The following is a 15,929-nucleotide window of genomic DNA, read 5'->3' as shown; positions in this document are numbered from 1 at the left end:
TTTCACATAGATGTGCTGTGTCACTAGTGCTGAATGGAAGGCGGTTGTAGGCATAGTAACCACCTGGCACTCAGCCGAGGGTGCTGCCTGCCTGCTGTGGTCAGGGCTGCAGCTTGCCCACCCTATCAGACAGGACCAAAGAGGGAAGTCAGGGTCAACTCCCTACTCTGGTTGGAAGGCAGAGAGAGCTGGCTCTGTGCTCAGGTCCCTGCAGACCCATGGCCCCCACTGCCTCTGTCCTGCTGTCAGCAACTGGCTTCCCAGCCCAGGACAGGGCCTTGGAGGCATGGGGGATCCAGCCACAGCTACATATACCAGAGGTGCTGGGTACTGATCTCACTTGTTCAAACCGGTCGCGGCCAGCCAGCACCAACACTCGGGGCTTATTCTGTGTCAGGTGCTGTTCGAGGTCTTCAAGCAACATTTTGTAAATACTTCCATTTTCATCAAACCTAAAACTCCGGCCGGGCGAGGTGGCTCACGCCTGTAATCCTAGCTCTCTGGGAGGCCGAGGCGGGCAGATTGCTCAAGGTTAGGAGTTCAAAACCAGCCTGAGCAAGAGCGAGACCCCGTCTCTACTATAAACAGAAAGAAATTAATTGGCCAACTAATATATATAGAAAAAATTAGCCGGGCATGGTGGTGCATGCCTGTAGTCCCAGCTACTCGGGAGGCTGAGGCAGCAGAATCGCTTGAGCCCAGGAGTTTGAGGTTGCTGTGAGCTAGGCTGACGCCATGGCACTCACTCTAGCCTGGGTAACAAAGTGAGACTCTGTCTCAAAAACAAAAACAAACAAACAAAAAAACCCTAAAACTCCATTAGTGCTAGATACGCCACTGTTTTATGGATTACTAAAAACAGTCTGCCAATTTCTGACATACTGTTTATTATAAGAAGCATCCTGATTTTGGAGATATTAAAGTGGGAAAGAAAATGTGCTTTAGCATCAGTAAAATGTAGTATTATCATCTTCATTTAAATTTTTTTTCTCTCTCTCTTTTTTATTTATTTATTTTTTTGTTTACTGGCAAGTATAAAGAAGAAAAGTTTGGTTTTTTTAGAGATAGGATCTCACATTGTGGCGCAGGCTGGAGTGCAGTGGCACGATCACAGCTCACTGCAGCCTCAAACTCCTGGGCTTAAGCAATCCTCCTGCCTCACTCAGCCTCCTGAGTGCTGAACCACAGCTGTGCACCACCAACGCCTGGTTACTTTTTGTATTTTTGTAGAGACAGGGTCTCACTATGTTGCTCAGGCAGGTCTCAAACACCTGAACTCCAGTGATCCTCCGCCTTGGCCTCCTGAAGTACTGGGATTACAGGTGTGAGCCACCATGCCTGGCCTTCATTTTAAATTTTATTGAGAAAAATGTAAGCAGGTTTCCCAAGGTCACACAGTGAGAGTTGGAGCCAGGATTTTAACTCAGGTATTCTCTGGCTTTCTTGATAAAGGTTTGGGAACTCTGGGTCCTCTTAGAAAGCTGCCTGAGAGTAAGTTGGATTATCTTCATCGTGTAAATGGCCTAAGACCTCAGAATTCTTGGCCAGAGTCCAGCTTGCTGCCTGGTCCCTGGAATGGCTGGCTCAATGGGGCTTGCCCACAAGGTGTTATGTGGCTGGGAGGACTGCTGCTTGCAGCTGAGAAGCACTGGAAGTTAGCTTCATCTAAGCCACTTAGCTCGTGGTCACTACGGTCTGCCTTATCTGCAGAGAAGGACTTCCTTCTTCAGGCAAGCACATGGTCAGGGACGATGGCAGAAAGTCTCTGTGTGTCAGAGGAAATTATTCAGAGTGAGCTCAGTGGGCCACAATAAGCACATTTTGCTGGGATGTAACACACTCCTGCTATTTGTTGCTGGCTCCTCCAGCAACTCCTGTGCTGGGCTCAGCTGACTGGGCACACGCAAGGGGTGCAGGAGTTATGTAAACCTGTTTCCTGGGTTTCCAGCGACCTTCTAGTCTAACGCCAGTGTCCAAAAGTCACGTGGAGTTGGCTTACTCTGCCTTGCTGATGAGGGCACCTGGTGGGCAGTCATGGGCTGTGCCTTTATAACTGTGACATTGCTCACTCTGGTCCCCTAATCACACACTGCTCTCCACACCCCCCACCAAGGGCATCTGGGACTACTGGTTGGGACTGGAGAGTGGCCCAACCGTGGTCCTTCCCTGGAGATGGCAGGGTGATGTGAAAAGCTGGCTGATCTTCCCCTTGAAGATGCGCCTTCTTTTAGTGATTGTGCATTTACAGGGTGAGTTTGATCTTGTGACATGCTAATCAAGGACAGGATATGTTTTTAAATTAACTTACTGGTTCTTGTGAGTGTGGTTTATGACTTTTTTCTGGCCTATATGGATGTGCTACTGTAAATTAATGTCATTCAGGGATCCAGTAAGTTGTAGTAGATGTTAATAAAGAAACATGGAGATCTTGGTAAAAGACCAAGTCCTCTGCTCTGAGAAACCAGCAGGGACCAGCTGGGGAGCACATGGCCTCTGTCCTCTCTGCACACTGTCTGTTCCTTCTGTGCAGGTTCCACCCTACATGGCTTCGTACCTGGAAATCTTTTGTGTTTTCTGCAGAAGCAGATGTTCCCATTGGTGACATGAGAAGTATCCAGGACAGGTTTCTAATGTTGTAGCCAAGCTTTCTGGCCTAACGATGACGCTGAGTGGCACTGGTAGCTGGAGGCCAAGAACGCTGCCCTTGCCGTGCAGGGCCCGGCATACAGTGGCCACTGGGATTTGTGGAATGTGGCCGCTGCAGCAGTCGGGATATCTGCTGTGCACATCTTCTCAGCCTTGCTCTGAGCTGTGCCCTGCATTTTTGTGAGTGAGCTGAAGCCAGACAGAGGCTGTCTGGAGCATCTGCTCGGGCCCATGGGAGACACCGGCATGGAAGGAGTCAGCATGGGGTGGGTGGTGGAGCATGCTGGGCTGTGGGGGCCCTGGAGAGGGGCCACTGAAACCCCTAAGGAAAGTGCCTAATGTTGAGCTATGGCCCAAGCAGCCCTCAGAGCCCTGTCTCCCCACCACCCTCTCTAGCCTGAGGGGTAGGTGCTCCACACTCCAATACCTGGCATGGCCTGCACTGGTGCTCCTTTGGCCTGGAAAATCCGGCCCCACCCAGAGAGCTGCTGGAACCACCCAGGGCAGCTGGGGCATGAGGCACAGGAACAGTGGCTATTTGGCTGGCAGGTGCCAAAAGGAGAGAGCACACTTGCCTGTCAGCAGCTGCCTGCTCCAGCACCTCCTGATGCATGCATGCCAGGGAGGATGCTGTTCCCAGCAGGCCAGGGCCCCAACGACCCCTGTGGGTGGTAGGGCATGAGACAGCAGAGGCAGGGAAGGCACTGGCTAAAGGGAGGCTGGCCATCTTTGCTGGGTGACCGGGCTGGGGGGGGGGGCACTGCAGCAGGGGAGGCCCAGCAAGTATGCTGCCTGTGGTAATTGTGCTCTGTGGGGAGGACCAGCTCTGCCCTCGGGACACGGCCTCCAGATCCCCCTCTGGCTGTCCCTGTGCTGCACTCCCAGCTATGCCCTCCCAGCTCTGTCCTCAGGGACATGGCCTCCGGGTCCCTCCTGCTGTCCCTGTACTTTCAGCTCTGACACAGGCACAGGCCCAGGCCCCACTTTCCCCAAAGCCACTCCACCTGCACCACATAACGAGAGCACACCAGCGAGAGGCACAAGGAGAAGGGAGGGCATGGCATTTGTGGGACACCCCAGGGCCTCAAAGGCTGCTTGCTGTGTGAGATAGCTGCTTGGAAAGCCCCTTTGTTGCCAGCTGTGTCCGCAGTAATAGGAAGGATGTGGGTACCCCGGGGGCTTTGTGTGCATTGTTTGTATCTGTCTTTTCCTTCATAAAAGTAGTAAGGATGGCCTCAGTGAGTTGTGGGACTCCCTGAGGATCTTTTAACTGAGCTTCATTGCCACCACCACCCCAGCCTGTAAGCCATGTTGATGGTCGTTACCCTGCGGCATCACATTGGTGACAGGTGCTCCCGTTCCCAGGCCCCACTGTTCTCTGGTGTGTCCAAGGGTGCCTAACTCCCAAGAAGACATAATTGTGGCTGCAGGGCCTGGCAGGGGGCCTTAGGACAGAACTCCCAGCGACTGGCTCTATGCCACCTTCTCTGGGCTGTCTTCATCATGCTTCCTCTTACCTATGCAGGCTCCTTGCAAATTCCTTGCCTCAAAGTAGAATTCCCAGTGGCTACAGGTATCGTTTAGAGAGGTCAGGCTTGCTGGAGGTGACAGACACCCTGACCACAGCAGAGGAGGAGGGCTGCATGTCATCAGGACAAGCTGCAGCTCTCCATGGTGCAGGTGGGAAACCTGAGACTGAGGGGTGAGCGGCCCCCCAAGGCTACGCAGTGAGTGAGTGGTGGGTCTGGACCTTGAGAGGGCAGAGGGCTCTGGTGGGTCTCTGCCCCTGCAGTGAAGGTGAAAGTCCCAGTCTGTGCTTCCGTAGTGGGTGCTGTGCAGGGCCACAGTGTGCCTCCCGGCCCTTCTCCCTGTGCAGAAGGGGCAGCTACCCCAGTATCCCTTGGTGTATCTCTCCCAGGGGATGGCTTCCAGGATGAAGAGCCGGCCGCAATATGGAAGCTTTTTAGCACGTGTGTTTTCTGGGTGCTGGGCTATGAGTCCTCAGCTGAAAATGGGACAGAAAATTTGATCCTAGGAGTCCCATGAAACAGCAAGTTGTTCTTTGACTTTGGATTATGGCTCAGCAGTACAGCCTCTAAAGGCTCCTTCCCAAGTAATCTTTAAAGTCAGAATGTCTCCAGAGTTCAAAGAACAACTTGGCATTTCACTGGACACTTTGAGCAAGCTTTTCTGCCACATTTTCAGCCAACGACGCACGATCCAGCTTCTAGATAACACAACTAACAAAAAATATGCAGTTTCTTAGAAAATGTCATTCTGTGTGGTTATGTATACATTTATTAATATACATTGTATGTCAGAGCCACATGTGGAAGTATTTATGGAGGAGATGATATGACATCTGGGGTGAGGTGAGGGAGGTGGAGAAAGATTTTGATCGTGAGGATTCATTACACTCTCCAACTTCCATGTATGTTTGAAATTTTCCACAGTAACAAAAGTAGAAGAATAGGGAGGGAGCGAAAGAAAGAGAAAGCATGGTTCCTCACTGTGCAGTGAAGGCAGGCAGGCCCAGTCCGGTGCTGCCTCCTCCTCAGCGGAGGCCCTGGGGGACCCTCCAGCCGTTCCTCTCTGTGACAATACTAGAAAGGTTTGTGGGGCTCAAGAGAGGATCTGCAGGCCCAGTCCTGGTAGAAACCATGTGTGGAGCCCGTGCCTTCTCCTGACACCAACAACCGGTTTCCTACCCACTCTTCAACTCCATGCCTAGCGACCTAATCGATAGATCGTCAGTAGCCTTTTTGTTGGCTGTCCTGGCACTTGGCGTCCTTGTCGGGTGTTGAAGCCTATTAGCTTCCCAAGTTAGAGCCTCTGTCACTGATTGCGACCTCACAGTATGGTTTAATGCAGAGGCACCAAAGCTGCAGTTAGGAGGGGAGGCAGCAAATACCTGAAGGACTAGAAGCTTTACTCTGAGGTCTTTCTCTTTCCAGATCTTTAATCTGGATTACAAATAGTACACAGAAAAGCGCTTTGTTCATTCAGGGGGAGTGGGGAGCCCACAAGGGGAGCTGTGTGTGCCCTGGCGTTTGTCTCAGACAGAAGCAGCGGGTACCTGGAAACACAACTGCACTCCTACAAGCTTGTCGGGGCCCTGTCCATTGAGACTCGGGCTGCTTCTCCTACCCAAGAACCCAGGAGCTCTGAAGCTAGAAGGGCAGTCTTTTCCACAGCAAGGAAGCACTCAAGTCCCCAGACCCGGCCGCCAGGAGGAGGACATTCTGCAGCATGCCTCATCCAGACAGAGCCTCAGTGTCCTGAAGGAGCCTGCACAGGAGATTGGTTGGGGGTTTTGTTGTTTTTTGTTTTTTTTTTTTTTTTGAGACAGAGTCTCGCTTGTTGACCAGGCTAGAGTGAGTGCCTTGGCGTCAGCCTAGCTCACAGCAACCTCAAACTCCTGGGCTCAAGCAATCCTTCAGCCTCAGCCTCCCGAGTAGCTGGGACTACAGGCATGTGCCACCATGCCCGGCTAATTTTCTATATATATATTAGTTGGCCAATTAATTTCTTTCTATTTATAGTAGACACGGGGTCTTGCTCTTGCTCAGGCTGGTTTCGAACTCCTGACCTCGAGCAATCCGCCCGCCTCAGCCTCCCAGAGTGCTAGGATTACAGGCGTGAGCCACCGCGCCCGGCGGGGGTTTTGTTTTTTTAACCCAATGCAACCTGTCAAAATGAAGGCAGGAGGGGCCTGGGCTCACCTTTACAGAAAAATGTGGACTCAGATCTGGAGACTGCATGTTGGGCATTTATATAGGTCTGGAGCCAGGTGAGGACTCCAGCCAGGCAAGTTCCCACCAGGAGATTTATTCCCTATGCCTCAAGGGTGGGGCTGTCCCCTTGGATCTGCAGCCCGTGTGGGCACCAGGTCCTCTGGGCCTCTGAGAGCCAACCAGACTCAAGGAACAAGTTGCTTCTTAGGTTTCTGTTCTCTTTTTCTTTTCTTTTCTTTTTCTTTTTTTAATTTTGTATTTTGAAATAGTTACAGATTTCCAGGAAGTTGGACAGCGAGCACAGAAAGGTCCCTGTGCCCTTCCCTCTGCCCCTTCTTCAAGGTCTCAGTCTGTGTGACTGTTACACACTGTCAAAGCCAGGAGCCCACTGGTGGCTGCTGCTGGCTCGCACACATGCCTGGCTGCACCACAGAGCTCCTCGCAGCCCTTTCTACTCACCCCTTCCTGGCAGCCACTGGTCTGTTTTTACCTCTGTGTAGTGTGTGGCCTTGGGGACTGGCTTTTGTCACTCATCATAATGCCCTGAGACTAGCTTGCGTTGTCACATGGATCAATAGTTGTTCCTTTTCATTGTGGAGCAGGTTTTCCAAGGTGCAGAGGTGCTGGTGTGTGTTTAACCATTCTCCAATCTTAGGTCATTTTTGTTGTGTTCAGTTTTGGACTATTACAGATTTAAAAAGTTGTTATGATCAATTGTGTACTGGTTTTTGTGTGGACATTTGGTTTTTATCTCTTGATTGCTGGCTCATGTGACATGTGCATGCTTAACTGTTTAAGAAATGGCCAGACTGTTTTCCATTTCACGTTCCCGTCAGCAGCGTGTGAGAGACCAGGTTCCTCCTCGACCTCACTGCGTGTGTGTCGTGTTTATTTAGCTGTCCTGGTAGGTGTGCAGCCTCTTCATGGTCTTTGTTTTTCCCTGACGGCCAGTGATGCTGACTGTCATCTTTGTGCTTATTTGCCATTTGTGTGTCTTAAGTGAAATGTTTCTCTCTCCTTCTCATTTTCAGGCTCCTTGTATGTGGCTTTTGTTACGTGTTTGGTTTGTGACTATTCTGTCCCAATCCACAGGTTGTCTTTTACCTCTTCATAACAAGAGCAAATGTTTTTTCCAATTTTGGTGAAGTCTGATTTATTGATTTTTTTTTTTTTCATTTTAGGGATCTGCTTTTGCTATCATACTTAAGAACTCTTCACTAATTCCTAGGTCCGAAAGGATTTCTCCTATGTTTTTTTCTAAAAGTTTTATAGTTTTACATTTAAATCTATAATCCATTTGAGTTAATTTTTGTGAGGTTTAGGTTTTTTTTTTAATAGACATTATTTTTTAGAGCAGTTTTAGGTTCACAGCGCAATTGAGCAGAAGGCATGGAGTTTCCTATGTACTCTCCCTGACTTGCACGGCCTCCCATTATCAACAGGCCCCCAGAGGGATACCTTTGCTACAGTGGTGGCCCTACATTGTCACCCAGAGCCCATGGTTCACGGTAGGGCTCACTGTCAGTGTTGCACACTCTGTGGGTTTTGCTGAGTATCTGATGACATGTGTCCCCCACTGCAGTATCACACAGAGTAGTCTTGCTGCCCTGAGAACCCCATACTCCACCTGCTCAACCCCTTCTCCTCTAGCCCCTGACACCCACCGATCTTTCCACTGTCTCCATCATTTGCTTTTCCAGAATGTCATACAGTTGGAATCCTATAGTGTTTAGCCTTTTGAAATTGGCTTATTTCACCTGGTAATATGCATTTACAATATTACATTTAAGTTTCTTCTATGTCTTTTCATAGCTTGGTAGCTAATATCTTTTAGTGCTTAAATAACATCCCATTGTATAGACGTATGACAGCTTATTCATTCACCCACTGGAGGACATCTTGGTTGCTTCGAAGTTTTGGCAATTACAAGTAAAGCTGCTATCAACGTCCACGCACAGGTTTTTGTGTGCACATAAGTTTTCAACTCATTTTGGTAAATACGAAGGAGCGTGACTGCTGGATCATAAAGCAAAAGCATGTCTTGTTTTGTAAGAGACCATCAGCCTGTCCTCCAGAGTGGCCACACCATTTGCATTCACAACAACAGAGACTGAGATTCCTGTGGCTGCACATCCTCCGCAGCATTGGTGATGGTGTCAGTATTCTGGATTTGGTCACTGTGATGGGGTGCACTGGTGTCTGGTTTTTATTTGCAGTTTTCTAACAGACACATGCTGTTGAGCATCTTTTCATGTGCGTATTTGCCATCTATCTATCTTCTTTGGTTCAAGGTTTATTTTTTTACCTATAGATGTCCCATTGCTCTAGCACTATTTGTTGAAAGACTCCTTTCTCCATTGAATTGCTTTTACAACCTTTTTCAAAACTCGAATTATTAATGTGGGGCAATTTCTGTGTTCTTCATTCTTTTCTGCTTACCTGTGTTCCTCTCTGTCCATCAGTACCACACTGTCTTGATTACTGTAGCTATGTGATAAGCCTCGGAATCGGTAGAATGATTCTTCTTAGTGTTTTCTTCTTTTTCAACATTGTTTTAGCTATCCTGGTTCCTTAGCTTTTCAATATAAATTTTAGAATAAGCTTGTCTTGAGCTACAAAAAAATCTTGAGATTTTTGGTAGGAATTGCATTAAACCTATGTATCAATTTTGGGAGAATTAACACCTTTACTATGTTTATTTCCAATCCATGAACAATGTGGCTCTCCATTTATTTAGATTCTTAAAAGTTCCCTCCTTGGTGTTTTGAACTGTTTATTAGGTTTACAACTAAGTGTTTCATTTTTGTCGAGCAAATTGTAAGTGGTGGTGTTAATATTTTTTTTTTCCATGCGTTCATTGTCAATGTATAAAAATATAGTGACGTGTGTATGTTGGTCTTGTGTCCTTGCTGAACTCCCTCAATGCTAGGGATTTTCCGCATTGTCCATCCTGCCACCTGCAAATGCAGGCATTGTATTTCTCCCTTTCTGATCTGTGCGCCTTTGGCTTCCTTCTCCTGCATTGTTTCACTGGGCAGCACGTCGGTACAACGTGGAACAGCAGTGGTGAGAGTGGGCATCTCACCTTCTTCCTGACCTTGCTGATGCTCCTCATCAACTCAAGGACACTCGCCTCTACCACTAGTTTTTTGAGAGTTTTTATCATGAATGGGTTTTGAATTGTCAGAAGAACAGTCGCTATGACCATGTGATATTTCTTCTTAACCTTTTTGACATGGTAGATTTACTGATGAATTTGAATATTGCAGCCATGCATTTATGGAATAAATTCTACTTGGTCATGGTATATAATTATTTTTATATGTTGCTGAATACGATTTTTACATTTATATTTACAAGGAATATTAATCTATAGTTTTCCTTTTTGTACTGTTTTTATCTGTTTTGGGTAGGGTAATACTAAAACAAATTGGGATGTGTTCCTTTTCTTTATTCTGGAAGAGACTGTGTAGAATTTGGTGTTAATTCTTTAAGTGTTTATTAGAACTCCTGAGACTCTATATCCTCTGCCAACACTGTGCCTCATAAAGGAGAGACCCTCATGCTTTGTGGGGCTTACAAAAGTTTCCTAGAAGAGGGAGTGTCCATGCAGGGTCTTGAAGGGTATGCAGAATTTGTCAAGCAAACAATACGACTCGTTTGGGAGGAGTGGCATTTGGTAAAGAGGTACTACATGCAAATGAAGTGCATTTGTGTTGTGTTTTTCTGATAACTCATCATGAGATTTCTTAGAAAGTGATTTCTTTAGACTCTAAGGTTCCACCTCCTGTGGAGTGTTTTCTGTCATGGACTGGTCAATTTGTGATATGCTTGCCCCCCTCTCTGCAGTGGGGGCCGTAGAGTCCACAGGTGCCACTGTCACACCTGTGGGTGCTAGTGATGTGGCCTGGGGCCTCCACTGCCTGAGGCCACTGTCTCCCGTGACCCTCAGTGGATGCCCCCGGCCACCAGCGCAGGGAGGGCGCGGGCAGGTAGGAGCCTTCCAGGGCTCTTCCCTTGCTATGGCTGACAGCAGACCCAGCCCCCTGCGGCCTTCGTCCACAGCCCTCAGGTTCCATCCCAGAGACACTTTGTCTCCAAGTAGGCTGAGCAAAGGGAAGTGCCTGCATCTTTGCAGGCTGTGAGCAGTCAATCCTCTGGATCTGGTGGGCACGTTTATCAAACCTGCAGCGTTTCCTGTGGATTTCACAAGCCTGAGTTCTCTGGGAGGTGGCATGCACAGGAAATGGAGCATGCTGACCAACAGCAGTTTGGTTAATAAGAATGTGTCAGACCAAGTCTTTCCTGAGTGAATCAGAGTGATCCATGTGGTCTTGAGGTGCTTGGGGGGAAGGTTTAGGACAGGTTGTTCTCATCCCTGGTGCATCCCCCTGGCTGCCCTGCACTCTTGGCCCTTCCCCAGGACTTTGGTGTTTGCCCTCCATCTCCTCATCTCAGCTGTCCCTGTGGCAGTGCCCTCTCTCCTTGGGGTCTCTACTCAGGTTCACCTGCCAGTGCTGCCTCCCCCACCTCTGCTATCCCCCAGCTATTTCATATCACAAAAGTTAGCCCACCCTCCCTACATCCCTCCCCACCTAGCTTTTTCCCTCAATATTAGAGTCTTAACGTGACCTCTCAGTAGGCAGGCATTTTGTTTGTTTTGTTACCACAGTCTACTTAGGACAGCATCCAGTACAGAGAAGTTGTTTAACAAGCATCTATGGGATGTGCCCACATCTCTCTTATACACCCCCTTCCTGACCAGGCCCTGCTGAGCTGCTGGGTGAGGCTCCGGGGCCTCTCTGTGTGGACTCGGCCACTGCTGAAGTCTGCGTCACACCCTTGCTGCTCCACCCATAGGGCTATTGCAGGTCCTCCAAGCCCAGGATGGGTACAGTAAGCAGCCCTGCACCTGCTGCTCTGTGTGGGGGCCCAGGGCCAGAGGCAGGTGGGAAGTAGGCATGGCGGCACCTGCCTGGGAAGAACTCCACCTGCCAATGCCGCATGCCTGTGGGTAGCCTTGGGTGGGGGGGGGAGAGGAACAGCACAGCCCTACAGGCCAGTCACTGGGCAGAGAATGGCTCAGGGAGGAACACTGGCTGGTCATTTCACACCCTTATGAGCCTCAGGTTCCTCCTCTGTAAAGTGTGGACAGCAGCGTGGTTGGGAGCTTGAAATGAGTGTGGTGAAGCCCTCTTTGTGGGCTATGTGTCCTCTGCCGGCATCTCACCCTATCCCACTAGGGCTGGTAGGCCGGGCCCTGTGGGCTGCACTCTCCTGCCAGGCCAGCTTCCCCCTCCCACTCTCTTTGTCCAGTATCCCAAAGCAGCCCTTTGAAGTCACCGGAACAGTGGGATAAAGGAATCCTGTCAGAGGGGGCAGTCTCTTGTGTGCTAGCAGGTGGCTGCCTTGGGTTGGAGGTTTACACTGGAATGGTGCCAGGAAGTCAGTGTGTAGGGAAATGAGTCCATTCCATGAAACTAGTGGTCTTAGAAATTTTTAACATATCTCAGTGTCACTTTCCTTATCTGTAAAAGGGGGTGTGGGCGCCAGTGGCACAGGGATTGAACAAGCAGCACACCCAGCACAGAGGCAGCCTGCAGTGGCAGGCTCGTACCCTGTTCCCATCCCCCGCGCTCCCTTTGTCCAGCAGCCCTGGTGAGGCCTTTGCAGTCCCGCAGGGCTGCCCCCACCGCACGACTGAGCAAGCCCCTGCGTGTGGACAGGCCCGTGGGTGGGTGGAATGGCCAAAAGGAAAAACATGAACAGCTGCAGTTTTGGCTCCAGGACCCTGTAGATCTTTATCAGGCTGGAGAGCTGGGACACCCACGCCCAAGGCGGGAAGCCCACGCCCTCCCGCCTGAGCCCAGCACGCCAAGAGCCTCAGTGGCGAACAGAGCCTGGTGTCCCCCTGGGCTGCACGAGTGCCGCAGCTGCTAGCTCCCTGCACGCCCCTCCAGTGCTCTGCAGGCTCCTGGTGCCAGCCTGTGGCTGTGGTTTCCTCGAACCATAAATTGATCCGTGGTCTTGGAGGAGGGAACACAAACTCTATATGTTCAGACGTCATGTATGTGGTGAGGACAAAGTGGTGTGGTCCAGTCATTTATTCAGTGAGCGTTTACTGAGCATCCACCTTCGCGCATGGCGCAGTCGGGATGGTAGGCACGCCGCGCTTCCTTGCCCGAGCGTCATGCGTCGTCTGTGGACAATGCCACCTCCCATCCGGGTGCTGCAGAGGGTCCGTCGTGTCCCCTGACGCTGAGGGTGCAGACTGGTCCGAGCGAGGTGGAGTCGGGGACTGCGGCCCGGCCCGGGAGCGGGCAGAGGCCTGGCACCGGGATCCCGGGGCGGGCATGGGCGCTGTGGGAGTGGGGGCCGCACACCAGGGCCAGATTTGGGCACACGTTATGGGCAGGGAAATAGGAAGCAGCTCGAGGCACTGCTCCTGTGACTTCTTCCAGTGGCTGAGTCCTGGAGTGGCTACGGGGCCTGCCCTGGCCCTCACCCGGGCCCCTTCCCTGGCCCTCCTGGGGTGGTGCAGAGCTCACAGGCCCCGCCCCCGCGCCGGCGCGCTTGCGTCACTGACCAGCCGGCTGGATCTGGTTCCAGCCGAGTCGGGCCGGCCTGACATGCGCAGTGCGCGGGCGCTGCAGCGGGTTGCAGACGCGGAACTGGGTATACGCGCCCCGTACCCGTCCGAGTCAGTGTCCTGGCGCCTGCGGAGACCTGACAGCCGGGGTGCAGAGGTCAGTGCGCCGGGCCGTGTGGGCAGGCCGTGTCCAGGGAGGGCGGAGGGGGAAGGGCGCTCGGTGCGGCCCCGCGGTGACAGGTGCCCGGCCAGGGCCGCGCTCCCACCTCCCACCCTACAGACCTCAGGCTGTAGGTCTGGCTGTAGACTGGCTAGGCTGGCCAGTCCCCCAGGGCAGCCTTTCCTGGCTGAGCAGTACCCCCACCTGCTAGGCTGTGGGCGGCCTCTCTCCCGCTGTCCTGGGGGTGGCCTGGTGTCCCAGGCCCTGCCAGGCGCTTCGCGAGCCCTTGCGTGCCCCTCCTTCCGGGGAAGGTGGGGGCAGCCCGGAAGCAGCCCTCCCTGGGACCCCAGGACCTGGAGCTCCGCAGATCCTCGGAGGTCCAGAGACCTGCGTTCTAGTCTCAGCCCCACCGCCAACCACCTTGTAACCTTGGGCCTTCCTTTTCCTCTCTAGATTCAGCCTTCTCATTCATCAAACTGGGGAGTGGTCTGCACTAGGTCCCTGTGCCTGCCTGCAGGGTGGTGGGTCCTTATCCCCTTCCCCCCCGACCCCAGAGGGAGAGAACCGAGGGGCCTTGTAGATTAGGGCATTCTTGGCCTTGACAGACTCACCCCCACGTAACTCGTTAGATATCCGTGTTTTGCTGCAAAAGTCCTCAAGGATATTAACCATTTACCTTTGAAATTATTTGGCTATGAGTAACTCATTTAATTGGCAGTGTGGTTTTTCTGAATTCCTTGTCCTCAGGAGTTCATGCAAAGTGAGAAAAACCTAACCCATACATTGTTCCCAAAACTGATGAAATGTTTTTGGAACCTACATTTAACAATTAATGAAATTAACATAATGATACATTTTATAGACATTTAATGAAGCATTTATTAATTTTGATTCTGCTATCTCCTCATTTTTGAGCCAATAACTTGTTTTGTTTTGTTTTCTCCTGTAGCTCAAACATTTTTGCAGGCCCTTGGACGGCTTGCAGATGTGGTGCTACCTGCAGGCCCAGAGGATGGGAGGACCCAATGCCCAGGCGCCCCATGGAGCCAGGGTGGGAAAGGAAGGGGTCCCTGAGATGAGAATTTAGTTTGCATGTTTTCAGTTTATACTCAAAGTCAAGGCGGTTTTCTGACAACATAAGGCAGGAAAGCCACTCAGGAAGAACACAGTCCAGAGGCTGCGAGATTGAAATGAAACAAACGCATGTGAAAATCTTATCATGCAAAACTATGTTTTTTTTCCCTGTGAGGAAAGCAGTGCCAGACGTGTCCCTCCTGTGTATTCTACACAAGCTGGAGCCTGGGTCAGTGGAGTTGGGGAGATGGATGTCTTTGCGCTCTTGGAATGTGTTTTTCAAGCATTAAGAATCTTATTTTTGTTAAAATGGCAAGGTCAGCATTGACAAATTAGGAACAACTGTCAGCTGAGTCCTCCAAGTTGTTGAGAAGCATGTTTGTGTGTTAAATGTTACTTAAAATTCCTACACTTTACTTCTTCGCTCAACTCTGCCCGTGCGGCCATCAGCTTGCCAGAATCGCATTTCCAGTTTAAAAACAAACTGCAGCCTTAGCTTCCCAGTTAGTCATGTATTTCCACAGATGAAACAAAGTCAACTTAGAGTTTTAGTAGCTAGGAAGGAAAGGGCTTAGCACCTGGAAGCAACGCTGTGTGTGACCTTTGCCTCCTGTCCAGTTACCACATGTGCTTAGAAGCCGTGGCAGTGGCATTGCACATGGGCTCTTTGGCCATGCAGTGTGCAATAGTGACAGGGAGGCGGTAAATGGCAAATGGTTAGACAGTGTCCCCACACCTATGATCACATAGAGCCTATCAGGTAGTCCTACACATGGATAAATAAATTGCTATACAAAAGGAGAACTGGAGCAAAAGGAAGCCTGTTTTACTTTCCTATATACGGGTGAAAATCAACCCAAAGGCTGAGCCAAAATTCTGGGAGGCAGTGAAGGCTGGATGCAGGGACAATAGGGGCAGGGCCTTTGGGTCCTTCTTCTGCCAATCAGTGAGCCAGACAGGCCTGTGCCTTCCCCACACAGGTGCTGGAGCTCCATGGGCCTGCGTCAGCTAGGCTCTCACATCCTCCTGTGTCCCCTGCACTGTCCTGCAGTCTCAGGAATGGCCCTCAGCTTGTTCTCCTGCTCTGTCTGGGAGTCCTTGGAACAGGGATTGGATCTTGTGCCCTGCCCTTGGCAGACCCCCACCCTGTGACCAAGGTGACTGTAGTGCTCTGGAGGGAGGCCAGTCTTACCAGCCTCCACCCAGGCCAGTGCTGATTCCAGGCCACTGCCTTTGAGCAGCAGGTGCTGACCTGCTCGCGCCTGGAGCAGGGTCTCTTGTGGGCACAGCTGAGCTGCAGCTGCTAGCTTGTAAGGCAAAGGTGCCCAGGTGCCGCATTTGCCTTCCCGGTCTGTCCCCATCAGTAGCACCTCCTTCACCCTCCCCCCAGCACCCGGGGTCTTTCTCTGTCTGTCTGCTTGCAGAGAAAGGTGAACTCTGGGGACGGCTGGAGGATCTGTGACATCAGAAAGTGGATGGGCTGCCTGTGAAACGGTAAAGTGGGCACTAGATAAAAATAGCAACTCTCAGGATCTCAGGACTGTTTTGTTTCCAGAAACCTGACCTGGTATCTGTAAGAATGTTCGTCTGAGGACAAACTGGGTAGTTGGTGGCTCCACTGTCTGCGTGGAGGAGGGACTGAAACCAGAGAGCTCTTTGTGCAGACGCTGGGGCCTCCAGGGGCAGAGGCAGAAGAGCCCTCGTCCCTTGCCCCTTATCTTGGCAT

General features: G+C 51.0%; 1 protein-coding gene across 3 annotated transcripts in view; it reads left to right on the top strand.

Moving 5' to 3' along the window:
- Positions 1–15,929, top strand: part of CHLSN (cholesin) — a 129,742-nt gene that overhangs the window by 102,570 nt on the left and 11,243 nt on the right. The window contains exon 1 of one of the 3 annotated variants that reach the window (XM_075995233.1): positions 12,969–13,126. The exons of the other annotated variants lie outside the window; for them this stretch is intronic. Coding sequence (XP_075851348.1) covers positions 13,010–13,126 — 117 coding nt within the window. The 5' untranslated portion in view covers positions 12,969–13,009. Of the gene's footprint in view, positions 1–12,968; positions 13,127–15,929 lie in introns of those variants that run through there. 3 annotated transcript variants of the gene reach the window in all.

Source organism: Microcebus murinus, chromosome 19 (assembly GCF_040939455.1).
Source record: "Microcebus murinus isolate Inina chromosome 19, M.murinus_Inina_mat1.0, whole genome shotgun sequence".
NCBI lineage: Eukaryota > Metazoa > Chordata > Mammalia > Primates > Cheirogaleidae > Microcebus > Microcebus murinus.
Note: the sequence above shows the minus strand (reverse complement) of the source record. Positions and strands in the feature narration are given on the sequence as shown.